Below are 17912 nucleotides of genomic sequence, written 5' to 3'. Positions count from 1 at the left end.
ATAATTTTTTTTCTTCTTCACTCATACTTAGCTGGTTCACAAGTTTAAGTGTTTTTATTTTTATGCCTCTGCACTAGCGATAGCCATCGCTATGGCTACAGAGGCATTATGTTTTGGGGTAGTCTGTTTGTCCATATTCTTATGAACACGATATCTCAAGAATACCTTGAAGGAGTTTTTTCGCAGTTGGCACAAATGTCCACTTGAACTCAACAATGAACTGATTAGGTATAGGTGGTCAAAGGTCAAGGCCACTGTGAACTACTGAACTAATAGAAGTTGGTGGTCAAAGGTCAAGAAGGTCAAGGTCACTGTGACCTCACAAACATATTTTTAGTCATAGATCAAGAATTCATATGCTAATTATGACTAAATTTCACACACATTTTGTGATTTTTTTTTTTTTTTTTTAAGTTTTATATACTTTATTAATCCCCCTGAGGGGAAATTAATTTTTTTCACTCCGATGTCATTAACACACAGGTCTGAATACACACACATGCACAAACAGGACCTATACTGTACATGCACAAAGTGAAGAGATGTCAGAGTGAGGGGGCTGCCATGGACAGGTGCCCCGAGCGGTTGGGGGTGTTCAGTGCCTTGCTCAAGGGCACCTCGGCAGTGCCCAGGGGGTGAACTGGCCCCTCTCCAGCCACCTGTCCACGCTCCTTATTTGGTCCGGATGGGGAATTGAACTGGCAACCCTCCAGTTTCCAACCCAAGTCTCCATGGACTGAGCTACTGCTGCCTAATAAATATCTAATAAAATAAAATGATGAAGTGATGACATTTCATATCCAAAAGGCCAAAGGTCAACTTCACTGTAACGTCATAATGTTCTGCAAAAACATTTTTTTTGCCATTACTCAACATCGTATCTCAGGAACAGAATGGGACACATTTGGTCAGATACAGAATTACTTTGTGTGAAGCATTCTTGTTTTAACAGATATGTAAGATATAAATGATGTAAGATGTAAGATATAAATACAACTTAACTGGTTCACAGAGGCATTCATCCATGAGTGGTGATTTTTTTATTGTAACCTGTATTTAAGCTAGGAAATATAGTTTATATGTATAAATATCTTCATCCTCTTGAGGGTCGCGGGGGGGCTAGAGCCTATCCCAGCTGACATCAGGCGAGAGGCAGGGTACACCCAGGACAGGTCGCCAGACTATCGCAGGGCTGACACATAGAGACAAACAACCATTCACACTCACATTCACACCTACAGACAATTTAGAGTTACCAATTAACCTAGTCCCCAGTCTGCATGTCTTTGGACTGTGGGAGGAAGCCGGAGTGCCCGGAGAGAACCCACACTGACATGGGGAGAACATGCAAACTCCACACAGAAGGGCTCCCACACCCGGGATCGAACCGGCAACCCTCTTGCTGTGAGGCGGGAGTGCTAACCACCACACCACCGTGCCGCCCAGTTTATATGTACAAATATATTTTCCATAAATAATAAATAATTTCTGGAAATTAACCATATATTTAGTTATATATTAAATTCAAAAAATATGAGAAATTATAGCAGTTATTGCAACTTTGCATGTTATATATTATAAAATGTGTGACTGTATCCCATATATGATGTTTTCCACATAGCGGTTACACAGTATGAGATCACTAGAAAAGTGTATTATTTTATGGTGTTTGACAAACAGTATTTAGAAAATAACAAAATTGCAAAGCATTGCAAAATATTGGTAAGGATCTTGCTATATAATGACGAAAACTCTGTCTTTGTGTGCGTCTGTGTGTCTGTTCCACGTTTTTCTCCTCACTGACTTGGTCAATCCATGTGAAATTTGGCACATGGGAGGATGTGAATGAAGCAATATTACATCAATTGGTGCTATAGCAACCGATTGAACGGGCACAGAGATACCTCTCCTCGCGAGGAACAAATTTGCCACAGAACCCATAACTTCCGGCTATAAAGATTTTCCACCATTTTGAATTTTTTGAAAAACACTTAAAATCGATCTCTTCCTGGGAAGTTTGACCAATCTGCATGAAACTCGGTGAACATAATCTAGGGACCAATATCTAAAGTTCCCTCTTGGCAAAAGTTGGAAAACTTACTAAAACTGAGCTTCTATAAGGCAATGAATATTGCGGAGGGCGTGGCTCATCACATAAAGGGTTTCACCCATCACCACGCAACTTTGTAGGCATATGACCACACATAAGCTGAGGGGACTCCTCCATTATTGACGCCATCAAACAAAATGGGGGCACTAGAGAGCCAATCTGGAAATCCATCAGTAAAAACAATAAATAAATAAAAATTTCTTCCTTTACCTCTGGAGGCACTGCCCGGAGTTTTTCGACTAACGGAAGTGCAGGGGCCTCGGTTATCACTCACCCCCTTCACTTCCGGCGGTGCCCCCAGTGTTACACTCCTACCTGCAACTCGAACCAAACAGTGGTAGAAACGTTGCCGCTAATACCCTTTATTTTCTGTCGTGAGGAGTGGAGGGTGTGCTGGTGGATGCACACCTTCTGCTGTTGTCCATGTTTTTCACATTGATGAGACGGCGTTTTGAGTGGAGCAGTCGCCATGGACACGGAGCTTGCTGTTTCTGTAGGTACACATTTCCTGGTGACACCTACACGTCTCAGCCCCGCCCCCTCCATTGTGATTGCCTAAAGTGCAGCATCGTTCAACCTCAAACCCCGTAGTTGTCTTTCACACAGGGCTGCCAACAGATTTTACAATGTAAATTGCAAAATCTGTCTTGAGAGATTACTAGAGAGCTAATTTCTTATCTAGGCCTAACTGCCGTATTGATTTTTACTAAACTTGGTAGATATGTAGAACAGGACGCCTCAAGGTGACTGGAGAAATTTAACTCTAATTGGCAACTGGGTGGCGCTATAACAACAGAAAAATGCTTAAAAATGGCTAAAATGCAACCGATCACTGTGGCTCCTCCTGTGGCTGAATGTTTTGGGGGTTTTTTTCTAATTTTTGGTATGACTAAGTCATGGTATGGTATGCTCTAAATAATCCCAGAAACTGTCAGTGTGTCATTCTGTCAGTCAGACATTCTGTCTGTCCCATGTTTTTCTACTCACTAACGTGGTCAATCTATGTGAAACTGCACATAGGCATTGAGGATTGGCATAGGTAGAAGGTGACAAAGCTACCAGTGGATATAGACTAGTTTAGATATATTTTCATAAACTCATACATTTGTGAAATAAAAAAAAAACGTTTTGTTACATCGGATTTAATCACTCTTTCAATTTATGCAGTTATATATGCTGTCTCCTCGAAAAATGCTTTTTAGGAAAGCCTTCCAACCTGCAGTGTTTTTGATTTTGCTTTTCTTTGTTATATGACTAAGCATGATTTTATAATACTCACATTCACACTATAGAGCCTCTTTGATGTAACCAGACATATCCTCAACCATCCTTACACAGCCAGTCTAGGGGTTTAGACCAGAACCCTCTTTTATCACATCAGTGTTTCTAGTCACCAAGCAGCTCTGTGTGTCTGTAGATTTTATCCTAACCTGAGTGAATCAGGCAGGATGATGTCCTCTGTGAATGATGAGTCACTGCTCAATGTTATTTTACCGTCTCTGTGAGAGGTGAAATTACTGCCCGCCAAGCACCAATTGATGGAAAATTTAGCCTTTGTCAGAATGGCATTATTATTTGTTCTTGAAGTTTCAAAATCTCATATAATTTCAAGTTCTGTTAAATGAACCAAAAGATTAATTGATACTTGAAATGTTAGTCGCTAATACTTAAGAGTACACATGGTTTTGATGACTAGTAAATTACAAATTTTTTTACATTGGCAATATTTTATTCCTAGCAGCATGGCTAGTAAAGCCATTATTAGTCATGCTAGCAGCACGCCGTCCTTCTGTTGGTTTTTTATTTACTTTTATTCTCTATCTTGTCAGTTTTATTTGTATTTGCACACCACAAGAAAGTATTTAAAAATTTGAAACATTATTAATTGTACTAATAGCAAAGTTCCTTATGTTCCCTTGTTTTCACATTTATAGGAAGTAGCAGCCACATTGTCACATTAATCTACTGTCTTTTAGGGGGAATGAGTATAGACACTGAAATAATAATAGCTTTGTATGTGACGCTACAATGTACGTCGGTATCAAACACATTTGTGTTTGAAGTGATCTTGCCCAACACTGGTTCTGGCAGTCAGACACAGAGGTGAATAAGTCACATTTTTTGTCCTTCTTTGGTTGTTTGTTTTAATCATGTATTTTTTCTTTGTCTCGTTCCTTCTGGTTCTTTTTTTTCTGCATCTCTCTATCACTCTCTCTAACACACACACACACACACACACACACACACACACACACAAACACATACAAACACACAGGCTGCAAAAGACGAATTATAATAGGATGGGTTAAGGATTTCATTGTGGGGGAGGCAAAATGAAGAAAAAATGGAAGGGAGCAGGTGTACATAAGGAATTGTGTGTGTGTGTGTGTGTGTGTGTGTGTGTGTGTGTGTGTGTGTGTGTGTGTGTGTGTGTGTGTGCATAAGGTACAAAAGGGGGCAGAAAAATGAAAAAGAAAAGAAGAGAGAGAAGGGGGGGAGGGGAGTGCAAGGTAATTTATGAGGCATTTTAATACAAGGTTTAATCTCTTCACACACACACACACACACACACACACACACACACTAACCCAGTTCCAGACAGTCAACACATAACTATCTCAACTAAAGATCAATTGAATATTTGTGGATGTGATGAAACAGAAAAAAGATTCTATTATGATTCTATTTCGATGTTACATTTGACTTGGGCTGCAACTAATAATTATTTCTTATTTACTGATTTATTGTTTTGTCCACAAAATGTCAGCAAATTGGCAAAAATAACTATCACAGCTTCCCAGAGCCTGAGATGGTGTTTTCAAATGTCTCATTTTGTATGATAAAGAGTCCCAAACCCCAAAATATCCAGATTACTTCTATATAAGAATTAGAAGCTGAAACGATTTCTTTTTGGCTGTCTTTTCTCAGAAAAAAAAAATAATAATAAAATAAATGCCAATTGATTTTCGAATGAATTAATCAGCTTATTGTCGCAGCTCTACATTTCAGTGCCTCAGTTCCAGTGTCGTGAGGTGAGCTTATTAGTTCATATTGAAAATCATTTTTACAATAATTACGTAGTTACAGCTTCTTAAATGGAAAGACTTGATCTGATTACGTCATTATCATCAAAAAATGGGTTTGGGTTTTCTGTTTGTTGATCAGAAAGTGTGATGATTGTTATTTTATTAATGCAACATATTGTAAAAAGAAAAATCATCACTATATTAATTGATGATGGAACTGATAATAAGCTGCAGCCCCAAAAAACAGTATACCTTTGATTCCTGTATTTGCAACAGACGGTAAATAATATAGTTATTAAGTTCCGACTGAGGTGACGTTTCGAGCTTTGCGCTTTTTATCAGACTGAAGCATGCAAAGCTGAAAACGTCACCTTGGTTGTAATTCAGTTAAATATTATTGGGCGGTCGTCTAGTGTGCGCACTCTGTTTTTTCATCTTTTATATGATCTCCTGTCCAGCACCTTATATTTGTCTGGATGTGCGTGCTTTTGCATACCTTTTTGCAATGTTACTGCATGTTGAAATACACAGTTAATTCACCTCTTCATTTTCGTGGACACTACAGCCGATGAAAAATGATAGTAGAGACTTCATTTGTCTCGCCTGAATCTCATGAGCTCATAGTATCAGAGCAGATGATCTAATCAGATTTTTGGAGTATCTTTTGGCATATATTTGCATAGTGATGAGGAAAAAGTGATTAGCATGAAACTGATATATGCTTAAAGATTATGAGTTCATGTTAATGCTCCCCAGGTGCTGTGTAGAGCCACTGACTCACTGATTAAGGTGATAGTTACTCTTCCTAGTGACCTTATTATCATAACAGGTTATGGCATAGCATGTGGTAGCTTAAGTTGTTTGTTGTTAGTATTTACCTCGAATGTTATATAAATGCTTTTGACTCTACTCTGCATGTTGAGCTGTTCACTTGGTCTGTTTGTCCTTTTCCCTCCTTATTAAAACATTAAAAGTCTGACCTCTTTCTCACCGCTCCCTCTGTCTTCCTTTCTCTTCCCGTCCATTCAGGAGGGCCAGCAGCTGATCCAGGAGAAGCCTGAGCTCAGCCCAGTGGTCCGGAAGAAGCTAGAGGAGATCAGGGAGTGCTGGCAGGATCTGGAGAGCACCACCCAGGCCAAAGCCCGCCAGCTCTTTGAAGCCAACAAGGCTGACCTGCTGGTGCAGAGCTACGAGAGCCTGGACCAGAGACTGGGCCAGCTGGAGGGTCAACTGGCCTATGTGGACCAGGGACAGGACCTCACCACTGTCAACAAGCAGCTGAAAAAACTACAAGTATGTCGGGTTCGAAAACATACAGTGTTGTTTGAACCAATCTGTGTCTCAAATCTCTAGCTTACTTATTCCCATTTTTTAAACTGGGATCTTTATAAAAGCATAAGCAGTAGCAACAGTTGGTCCACATAATGATATGACTTTTTTAGTTGTGTGTTTTTTGTTTTTTTGGTTTTTTTTTTACTTAAGTCAGTATCAGTATCTAGAAGCTCATAACTACCCAGTATTTGATAAGAACCAACAAAAATAAAAGTTCTATATTTGTAAAACACCCATTCCTGAGAACTGGGACAGAGCATGCCCAACCAAAACAAACAAAAAAAAAAAAACAACGTAAAATTATGACTTATCAACACATTAATTTCATTTATTAGGTGAAACATTATTTAAAGGATTTATATGTATGGAACAAATATTATTTATAAAATACTGTGATCTGCTTTCATTTTTTAAACTTCCAAAGTTGCCCTGTGCCAGAAAACAGCTTTGTCCTATACAACAATTCACAACTTCACGTGTTAAAAGCTTTCAAAATCTAAAACTAATAGTACGCACTAATAACATTGGTGTAAAAATGTACTTCTATAATTTTTAAAATATAAAAAAATAATCAGCTTTGTCAGATTTCTACAAAAACACTATTTAATCAGACATAAAATAGACAATAGAATAGAATATGACTCCTGTTTCTTTGTATTTTTTTAATAAATTGCTATCGGGTCATAACATGTCAACACCGTAGCCCTTTTAAATCAAAACCAAATAAGAATTATAGTTTAAAAAGACTATTTTGATTAGCATTAAGAGAACTCTCAGCAACTTTGAAAAATAAAATGGCTACTCACTTCAAATTCAATCACTTGGACGCTGGCCATTTACAAAGTTTAATAGTCAAGATCTTTTAAAATATTTTGTCCCAGCCTAATTGAAGAGTAAAAATCAAAAACCAAAAACATAAGGGTTTGCCCCAATTCTCAAGAATAAGAAATATCAGAAATATAGCTTTCTTCATCTAATAAGTTGGTCAGGTCTAGGCTACAGATTATTTCATTACAAAAACATTTTCTCCAAGATAAACATTACTATTAAAATGTACTGGAAAGAAATTTAAGAGCATGTTTTAATTTATTTATTTATTTTCAGTTTTTAAAGTTAAAGTCCCTGTGAAATGGATGCATCTTTAGCTTCTATACTGTGACATAGTTTTTATGGAAATGGAATATCTGAGCTTTGTACAGCTACAAGAGAGATTTAGATCAAAAGTGGACGCGTTTAGAGTTTAACACTGTACGGAGCTTCAACGGATTCCATTGCTTAGCAGACTGCTGACTCCACTCACAACTCCTTTACTGTTAGATCAAGAGAGATGAATAACTTAGACCTCCGCCACATTTTTTGGAAATGAAAACAAAGGTTTTGCCCACTGATATCCAAACACGTTTCTCCTAGCTCTCTCCATATCACTCTGTTAGCTAGCTACTACAACAACCCTAAAACAGTGAAGTGCAGTTTTAAATGACCGGTGTGGCTCGCTAGTTGTCCAAAGTCTCATTCGATTTTGTAAACGCCCCCGAGGACAGGATGAGTCATCAAACATTTCAAACCATTTAAAGAGAAAGCAAAATGATAGGGATTTTGATGTATAAATACTCTGATACTGATTTTTTGTTTGCATGCATTTGGCATTATAACAAGAGATAAATATTCTATTAACACAGGGACACAGGGTTAAAACTGAGAACTGAGATTTCATGGGGGCTTTAACATGCATTTATTTTTGGATTGTGCATGTTAATTAGATGGCACTGCTGCTCTGTCTCCTCTGTGTTGTTTCTTGGTTGTAGGCCTTTCTGATCAGTCTGACAAGCATCCAGTGAGATAACAAGTGTCTCTTTTTCATTTATGAATCACTGACGCATTATTCTGGGATTTAACTGAATCTGTGGTCTTCTTTAGTTTTAGCCACAGCAAAATTGTATACAGGTAGTGATCATATTTGTAAGCATTTTGAGCTAAAACCATATTGTATATTTATCATAAGTATAGACTGCTCTTCTAAACAGTCTGACCTAAATTGTGAATGTGACTCTGCAGCTCTGCTTTTTACTCTACATGCTGAACTGTCTCACAGTGACTCACCGCTCACGTTATTACCGCCACACAGTGATGGCCTCATCTCATTAATATTTGAGCAAAACATCATGTTTGGAAATGACTAACAACAACATTTCTCACTGTGTGCCTGCAATGTTTTCCGTTCAGCTTTTCATCTCATTTCAGCAAAGTCAGGCTCTCTTTGCTTTCACGCCAACATTCATTTTTAATATCCGTGTAAGGTTGGGGTTTTTTTTTTAAAACTCTATAAGCCATCAGCATTCACGCCAACCCATTGAAGTTTCTCAAGTGTTTCATCCCAAGATCATTTTACAAATACTAATGATTGGAAATTTTTGATTAGTATATTTTTAAATACAAATTTCAACATATTTTGGATTTGTATTATTGTTGACATTCTTTGATAAGGTAGTTGTTTTGTGATTGACTGGATACAGTTTCTGCTCTGTGTGTCCTGTGTTTAGTTTATGTTACACATGAGCACTGAATTGCCTTAGATCTACTGCAGTAATTAAACACTGAGCAAGTGGTTCATGTGTTACTGTGGTTAGCACAAACTAAATCAGCAGTGGCTAACATCCGACCGCATGAGGTACCCACACAATTTATAGAAAGTGTGTGCGTGTGCCCATGCTGCAGGAGGAGGATGAATTTTAAATGCTGTTATTTTTTGTTTGTTTGTTTTTGTTTTGATTTGTATTTTTACTTTTCCAGAAAACTGCATACTCCAGCTTCAATATTCCATAATTTAATATCCCCCAGCGTTTCATTTTCATGGTACAAAACTTTTTTTGTTTTCCGAGGTTTTTTTATTTTTTATTTTTTATTGTTATATGTAATGTTGGGATGAAACTCTTCCCTTGCCCTCCAGCACTGATGATTTGGAAGAATCAGATTGTTTACACAGCAAACAGCAAGCAGGTGTGACCTGGGCTGACGCACAGATTCATCCTTTCATTACTTCATCATTTCACCAGACATGTCTCATTCTCCTCTCCCACAGCATGCCGCTTACAGCTTCCTTTAACAGGCCGCCATTAGCACTGCTTTACCACATCATCCTAACTCCAAACCAAACTCCACTTCCCAGCATCCATCCTGGCAAGGGGTACAGTAAACTTCACTACACTTCATGTTTATAAATTATTCTTTCACTGTTCTGGGTTACTTTCAGACTCATCTTTGCTTTCATGTCCATCTTTTATTAAATCATGACATTCCAGTGAACTGAACACAAGAGATATTTAAATATATTTTAGAAAATTAATAAAGAATTATATATACAATTGAAGTATATGAATACGATAGAGATTGCAATTATTATTTCTGTTGTGATCATTTTTCCTTAAATGCTTTAATTTCAGACATGACCAGCAACCAATTACAAATAAATTATTATTTTGATTGTGTTGCCCTGTTTCTGTGGATTTGCCACAAACTGTGATATTACTTTTTGTAGTGTTTTTCCCTTATAATTTTGCATACACATTATATAAAAATCATAATCTTTGTTAGCTGGTACTGTGTAATAATATCCTTAATGTTAGTGAAAAACCTGAAACACTAAACATTTTTGTTTATTTTGGTTTCTAACTTTAAATTAGAAGGTATTTGAAATCTCTCTCAGAAATGAGAACGATAATTAAAATGCAATCAAACATGAGAATTCACCGCTGCTGAGAGTCAAAAAAACAAACTACTCATTTTTGCATTTCTGTCACATTCCTCACATACCACTCATTACATCTTTATCTTGTCTCCCATGACAACATGTTATTTTACCTCCACCCAATCTATTCTCTCTTCCTCTCACCTACCTACATCCCTCTCTCCTGAACACCTCCTCTTTTCCTTCATCCGTTTTGATAACTTTCACTCTACTTCCCCTCTCCTCTGCTGTCCTGCTCCTCCTTCCTGTCCTCCTTCTCCCCCTCAGACCATGGAGAGCCAGATGGAGGAGTGGTATAAGGAGGTGGGGCAGCTCCAGGCACAGGTGGCCTCCATCCCACAGCAGACACAGATCAAGGAGACAGTTGCTGGGCGTCAAGCAGTTGTGGAGGCTAGGATGGTGCGTCTGATTGAGCCACTGAAGGAGAGACGGCGCATCCTGCTGGCATCTAAGGAAGTTCACCAAGTCGGACGAGACCTTGAGGATGAGATTGTGAGTTTGACGTCCGTTCCTTAACACATGTACCATTTTAAACATACAGTCAATCCTAAATGTTATGATTTACATTGTGGGGGCAAACGTTTTGTTCCCAACCCAGTTAAAGGTCCAGTGTGACGGCTTTAGCTGGGTTGTTTTTTTGGCAGAAATGGAATATAATATAATATGTACGTTTTCTTTAGTGTGTATCACCTGAAAATGAGAATTGTTAATTTTGTAACCATAGAATGAGCCGTTTATTTCAACATAGGAAGCAGGTCCTCATTCATGGAGTCCACCATGTTGCACCGCTATGTTTCTACAGTGGCTTAGAGGGGACAAACTAAACAATGGCTCTAGATAGGGCCATTTGCGTTTCCATGTTGGCCACCATAGTTAGCACCCCCTCTGCAACAAGTAGCTTTGGAAAAACACTGATTTTTTTGTTGTTGTTAATCTTCTTTATTTAGTGTTTTTACTGGTGTGAATCACCTGGTGTCTTTTGTTTTGGAGAGAAAGAGCCCACTGTGGATAACTCGGCACCTGGTAAAAACCCTCTGAACAAAGAAAAATTAAGGAACTTAAATCTGGTTTTCACGCTTGGCACATGGGGGAAGTTTGAGCTGGTTGCAATCTGCAGTCCTCACTGCTAGAGGCCACTAAATCCTACACCCTGCTCCCCTAAGTATCCATAATGTAACTATGTAAACAGATTATTAGTATTATGCGTATTAAACTAGCTTTCCTCAAATTACAGCCAGATTTATTGTTGTTTCTCACATTTTCACAATAAGTTGTAATTGTTTTAGTGTGTGTGTGTGTGTGTGTGTGTGTGTGTGTGTGTGCAGACAAATGCAGTTGAAAAATGAAAGCCTTACATTTTTTTTGAGTCAGTGTTACTGTTTGACCCTGGTATTCTCAAAATGATTTTCTTTTCAAATTGCCTAGATATCTCTTCATCTTAATTAGATACAAAGATCTGCATACAATAAATGAAATGCACTTTCAAGTCATATTGTTGTGGTTGTAGTTGTGGGTCCAGGAGCGCCTCCCGATGGCCATGTCTCAGGAGCACGGCTCCTCTCTGCAGGCAGTCCAGCAGCTCATGAAGAAGAACCAGGTATGAAAATCATAATAGCTAATAATTCTCACTGCAGCCTTGATTTAATATGTAACTGCAGCCTGGCTCCCTCTGTTGATACACTGTCACCACCCTGATTTAACTCAATGTGGTCAGGCCACAGAAAGATGGACAGGTTATATGTGATGGATAAACGTGATGTGCACACTCCAAGTCCTAATTTACCTTCCTCCATACCTACTCACCTCCATTATTTTGTACTGTACTTACTTTGCTGCTGTAAAGCAACAGTGAATCTTATTATCAGTGCTCTTTTTTTAACAGCATAGAAAAGATTTAATCAGTCACCTCCTCTTTCCTTTTATTGCCCTCTACCTCCCCTCAGACACTTCAGAGAGAGCTGCAGGTACACAGGAACAGGATTGAGGATGTCCTGGAGAGGGCAGGGATCATTGCTTCCATACGCAGCCCAGAGGCTGACTGCGTCAGGGCAGGCCAGGACCAGCTGGCCCAGCTGTGGGCTTTGCTTTGGGCCGAGACTGAGAGGAGGCAGCTGGTCCTGGACGCCATGTACCAGGCCCAGCAGTACTACTTCGACACAGCCGAAGTGGAGGCCTGGCTGAGCGAGCAGGAGCTGCACATGATGAACGAGGAGAAGGGGAAGGTGTGTGTGTGCAATTGCCTGAAAGTTGCTGGGCGCTTAAATAAAAAAAATCATGTTCAAAATCACTGTGTAGTCTATGATCATCATGTAATTATTTCTACATAAGATTTTTGGCATTCATTTTCTCTGTTATTCTTTATTGGTAATTACAAGAGTAAAACTCTTACTTGTATTTTTATTTGTTTATTCAAGTCTGTATTTATTTATTAATGTATTTATTTTATTTCTATTTAATTATTATAATGATTATGAATACTATGCTGTTAATTATTATTATTATTTAAGATTTAAATCTTTTTAGCGTAATTTTTTATAAAACACTACAACTACCCTGAACACAAACGTCTCTGCAAATGCTGCCAAACCTCTCTCAACAAGCAGTAGACACATGAATTGTATCTATTGCTTTATCAATCGTCTCATTCACATAGAGGCAACATTGAGTATTTGTGCAATATGTGTATTAGATTTAAATTGAAACTCTTCCTTGTGTGTGCCGTTTTCTCCTCCCAACAGGACGAGCCAAGCACACTGCAGCTGCTTAAAAAACACTTGGTCCTGGAACAGACCATCGAGGACTATGCTGAGACTATTGGCCTGCTGTCACAGCAATGTCGACAGCTGCTGGAGATGGGGCATCCAGACTGGTGAGCATGTAAACACACACACACACACACACACACACACACACACACACACACACACACTCTCTCTCTCTAACAGAGATCTTGATACCAAAAAATAAAAAAAATGCAGGAATGCTCTCAATTCTCTGCATTGAAAAAGGATGAAAGACAAACAAGCATTGGTCAAGGGTTATATGGTGTTTTGACTAACCCTGACAAAGACAATATTTCAAGTGCTGTATAAAAATTTGCTTGCAGGACTGCAAGCATTGCTTTTTTGCATTGACTTTTTCTTGTAATTTATTGGATACATTTCTGTCAGTTTCAACTTCTGAAAATGAAAGATAGACAAAAAAAAACCCTGTTTGATTTAGGTGCAACTTCAGCTTTGGTGTGTGTCGCAAACATATACAGTAAAGTTCCTTTTGTAACAGGTAGGGTTGTGCCCGACTTCGAATGATGCCAGTCAAATCAGATTTAGCAGTTCAATACAAACATTCAGCAATTATTTCTTTTTCCATATAGAGTTTGAGAGTTCAAACAGGATGCAGCGGGACGTTAAAGGTAGCCCTCCGAGCTAATGCATGTTCGCTATACCAACGACAGATTGGAAACACTAGATATCAAACAAAAGCCGGAGAATAGAGACTGTGAAGTATTAAGTTACTATGAGCTGTAAATTCACTTCTCGTAAGCAGAAGGCAGAAGAGCATAAGGTCTTACTCAGACTCACTCAGGGTCTGGGTCCACCATTGCCTGCACTGGAGCACAGTGTAAAAGTGAGGAGTGCCCACTCTGCTGCTAAATCTGGAGACCAAAGCACCCCAGAAATACTGCTTTAATTGAAGAACTTCAGTCGACTTAGGGGACTCCGACTGATGATTTGAAGCTCCGACTTTCAGGGGACAGCCCTAGTTAATGGTGACCCCTCCCCCGGTTTTCCCCTCAGCCCGTGTCTTGCACTGTCTTTGGTTTGGCTGTAGTATATGGAGTATAGGAAAGGTGGCCACTGAGTGTAGACTGTATGTCATAATTTTAAGAGTGTCACAGATTTTTTTCATACTTGCCCTGACACACAATCTTCTTTCTTCCGCAGTGAGCAGATCAGCAAGCGTCAGTCGCAGATCGATCGTCTGTACGTGTCTCTGAAGGACCTGGTGGAGGAGAGGAAGAGCCGCCTGGAGCAGCAGTACTGGCTCTACCAGCTCAACAGGGAGGTGGACGAGCTGGAGCAATGGATTGCTCAGAGGGAGGTGGTCGCCAGCTCACCTGAATTGGGTCAAGACTTTGAGCATGTCACTGTAAGTGTGTCGACAGGCGGTGTCTGTGGATGAATAATAAATTCAAGAATTTTTTTTTAGAAGTCACATGTTGAAATCAAAAGATCAACACCGGTCGTGTTCGATAGTTTGTTAACATAAAATTGCATCTGTTAATTGTACCAGATTTAGACAATTACTTTTATTCTTTTACAGCAGCTACAGTAATGGATCTGCTCATATGTGCTCTGTGAATAAGCAACTTACCGAAAAGCATTATAATACGTCTTTTCCCTCCTTACCTCCACCCCTGCCACATCTCCAGGTCTTGCAGGAGAAGTTTACAGAGTTTGCGTCAGAGACGGGCAGTGTGGGGCAGGAGCGTGTGACAGCCGTCAATCAGATGGTGGATGAGCTTATCGACTATGGCCACTCAGAGGCCGCCACCATCGCTGAATGGAAGGATGGGGTGAACGAGGCCTGGGCTGACCTGCTGGAGCTCATGGAGACCCGGGCGCAGATGCTTGCCGCCTCACACCAGCTGCACAAGTTCTTCTCTGACTGCAGAGAGGTGAGGTACCTAAGGGACAAGAAAAAACATAGATATGACATGGTATTTAATACAGTATAATGCAATATTGCATGGTGCAAAGATACCAATATTGATCTTCAAGAGGAAATTTAATGCAACACATCAGAAACAATATATAGTACAATACATAAGGCCCATTATTTTCTGTTTTTTTGTAGATTTATTCCTGAACTTTTTTATTCAAACAAATGAGCAGATTTATTTAGACTGACTTCAATATGTATACTTGACTTATTGTTCCTTTTATCCATGAAGAGTTTGAGAGTTTGAACAGGCTTCAGCAGCAAGGTTGGGTGGCAGTGATGTTCATGAAAAATAATGTGAAACAATATTTTTTGCCGACACTAGATATTAAACAAAAGCAAGAGACTGTATGGTATTAAGTTGCTGTGAGCTTTACATTCACCACTTCTAAGCAGGAGGCAGAGGAGAATAACAGAGCCTGACCGAGCAAGGCCTCTTTGCCTTCGGGCCACTGCCTCTGTCTCACTCAGACTCACCCTGTGTGTGGGTCCACAGCTACCTGTACAGGAGAGCAAAGCAGCATGAAATGACAAGTGCTCACTCTGCAGCTTAATCTGGGGAGTGAAACATGCCCAAAAGTACACTGCATACTGACTTACAAAAAAAAAAAAAAAAAAAACAAGCCTGCTCGCATTGAAGGAATTTCAGTCAACTGAGGGGTCTTCAACAGATGATTTGAGTCTTCAGCTTTCAGGGTAAGAGTCAAATCGAGAGTCTCATATAAATTAAGCTGCAGCTCATCAGGGTAAGATGGGTCGGCTACTGAGCAGCCTGATGGCCTGTGGGAGGAAGCTGTTAACAGACTTGTGGTCCTTGCTCTGATGATTTGGTACCTTCTGCCAGATGGCAAAGGAACGAAGAATTCGTTAAGAGGGTGTGAGGGGTGTCTGACAATGCTGAGCGCCTGGTGAAGGCATCAGCTCTGGTGGAGGGCCTGAAAAGAGGTTAGAGAAAAGCCAATGATCTTCTCAGCTCCCGTGACTATCATTTGCAGGGCTTCAATGTAGCTGTTATTGCAGCAGGAGTACAAAGTGGTGATGCAGTATGTGAGCGCATTCTCAACTGTGCCTCTGCAGAATATTGTTAGAATGTTACTGGGGAGTGTTGCTTGTTTCAGTTTCTAAAGAAAGGTGCATTCAGCAGTGGGTGTTTCACAGTTGTAGTGGTGTTCATCAACTGGTGAGTTTGTCCAAGGTCTGCACCCCAAGGAACTCAACGTTCTCCACTCTCTTAACTGGAGCCACATATGCTGAGGGGTTGGTTTGGCCGAGTTGCCTAATTTCTAATTAAGTCATTTTTTACACTGGGGTGGTGGGGTGGGGGGGTTACTTTCCCTTTAAAAATCCACTGTCAGTCCACTTATACTGTTTGGACCTTCTATTATAACCAAGGCCCTCACCATGGTAAGAGCTGCTTGAAAATCTGAAAAAAGTAGGGGAATGTTAATGAGATGCTGATTATCCTTCAAAAAGAAGGTGTTTTTTGTTTTTGATATAAGCAGAATTTAGTATTATTTATTTTTGTCCATTTTAATGCTGATGATTAAATGCAGTATGTCATGATACTTTAGATGACAAATATTATAAAGACAAAATATCAAAAGATGTGTTCTGGTGTTCAACTTTATGGTTTTGTTTTACGGACTCAACATCTATGTGTTCTCAGTTCTCCTTTTTCTACACAAATCTCACACTTTTTTGTCTCCAGGTTTTGTCCCAGATTGACGACAAACACAGAAGGCTGCCGGAAGTTCGGGCTCGGCAGGGCAGCACTGCCAACACCAGCACCCTGCAGAGACTACTGCACAGCTTCGAACAGGACATACAGCTGCTGGTCACGCAGGTACAGCAACATGCACATGAACAGACAGCATATGAAATAAACAGCTTCAGCATTCACTGACCTCAAGAGTCACGTAAGGAAGAGTCACAAAGACTTCCCCCAGTGATAATCACTCTGTAAAAGTCCACAGGACTATATTTCACATGTAATTACCCAGTGGATGGTCGTCTAACACACACACATTGTTTAGAACGCCATGCCTCACATTCTTACAGACATGAAGTGGAGCCGATCAGTTAGAATCAGTAAAGTAGTGATTACTGTTATTGTTTAATACCTGTCCCATTATTTACTGATACTCTACTTCACTGACGTTTCATTGTTTAAGGTATGCTTGGAACTTTGATGCGATTAATGTATCATTATTTTAAAACTGTAAATTACAGAAAATTTAAAAAGTTGAATTGAATATAGATTGATCTAAATCTTTGGGTATTTCTGAATCTGAGTCTAAATCTTTATGGCAAAACTACCTTCTTACTCTGCATTTAATTTTGCTTTATGTAGTCTCTGTCATGCACCTGGGAAACAGAAACAGAGGAACATTTTACTGAAGAACGATGCAAAATCACAGCTGCTCTGTCTCAACTCCACTGACAGAGTCTGTTCCACTTGGCCCTGACTAATCACAGCTGTCAGAGCAGCTGTGTTTTGTGCGTCATTTGGAAAACAATGTCTTTCTATTTTTTAATTTCAGTTTCTTCCTTGTTCAGCTTAACATTTCCCTAAAATTTGCTCTTCCACTCTGCCAGGTGCGTCAGCTGCAGGAGAGCGCTGCTCAGCTGAGGACGGTGTATGCTGGCGAGAAGGCTGAAGCCATCGCATCCCGCGAGCATGAAGTGATGCAGTGCTGGAAAGAACTGCTGACATACTGCGAGGAGTGTCGAGTACAGATTACCACTGAAACAGACAAGCTGAGGTTCTTCAGCATGGTCAGAGATCAGATCATGTGGATGGAATCGATCATCTGTCAAATAGGGACAGGAGAGAAGCCCAGGTATCAACACTAAATCAAGGTGGTTTGGTGTGAAATATGTTCAGCTTTCAAAGCATTATACAAAAACTAGAGGGAGTGGACTTGTAGTTATAGCATATTGTATATTTTATAACAAATAGAATTTGACCCTTTATCTA

At 39.6% G+C, this 17912-nt stretch overlaps 1 protein-coding gene across 4 annotated transcripts in view; it reads left to right on the top strand.

The window, feature by feature from the left end:
• LOC125888896 (spectrin beta chain, non-erythrocytic 4-like) overlaps positions 1 to 17912 on the top strand; it is a 120478-nt gene that overhangs the window by 88394 nt on the left and 14172 nt on the right. For all 4 annotated transcript variants that reach the window (XM_049576531.1, XM_049576532.1, XM_049576535.1 and 1 more), the window contains 9 exons: positions 6166 to 6429; positions 10481 to 10705; positions 11721 to 11810; positions 12157 to 12435; positions 12952 to 13082; positions 14158 to 14362; positions 14646 to 14891; positions 16644 to 16778; positions 17531 to 17775. In XM_049576531.1, coding sequence (XP_049432488.1) covers positions 6166 to 6429; positions 10481 to 10705; positions 11721 to 11810; positions 12157 to 12435; positions 12952 to 13082; positions 14158 to 14362; positions 14646 to 14891; positions 16644 to 16778; positions 17531 to 17775 — 1820 coding nt within the window. The remainder of the gene's footprint in view (positions 1 to 6165; positions 6430 to 10480; positions 10706 to 11720; positions 11811 to 12156; positions 12436 to 12951; positions 13083 to 14157; positions 14363 to 14645; positions 14892 to 16643; positions 16779 to 17530; positions 17776 to 17912) is intronic.

The sequence above is a fragment of the Epinephelus fuscoguttatus genome, linkage group LG5 (genome assembly GCF_011397635.1).
Source record: "Epinephelus fuscoguttatus linkage group LG5, E.fuscoguttatus.final_Chr_v1".
NCBI classification, from domain to species: Eukaryota; Metazoa; Chordata; class Actinopteri; order Perciformes; family Serranidae; genus Epinephelus; species Epinephelus fuscoguttatus.
This window is presented reverse-complemented; position numbering and strand designations above follow the sequence as displayed.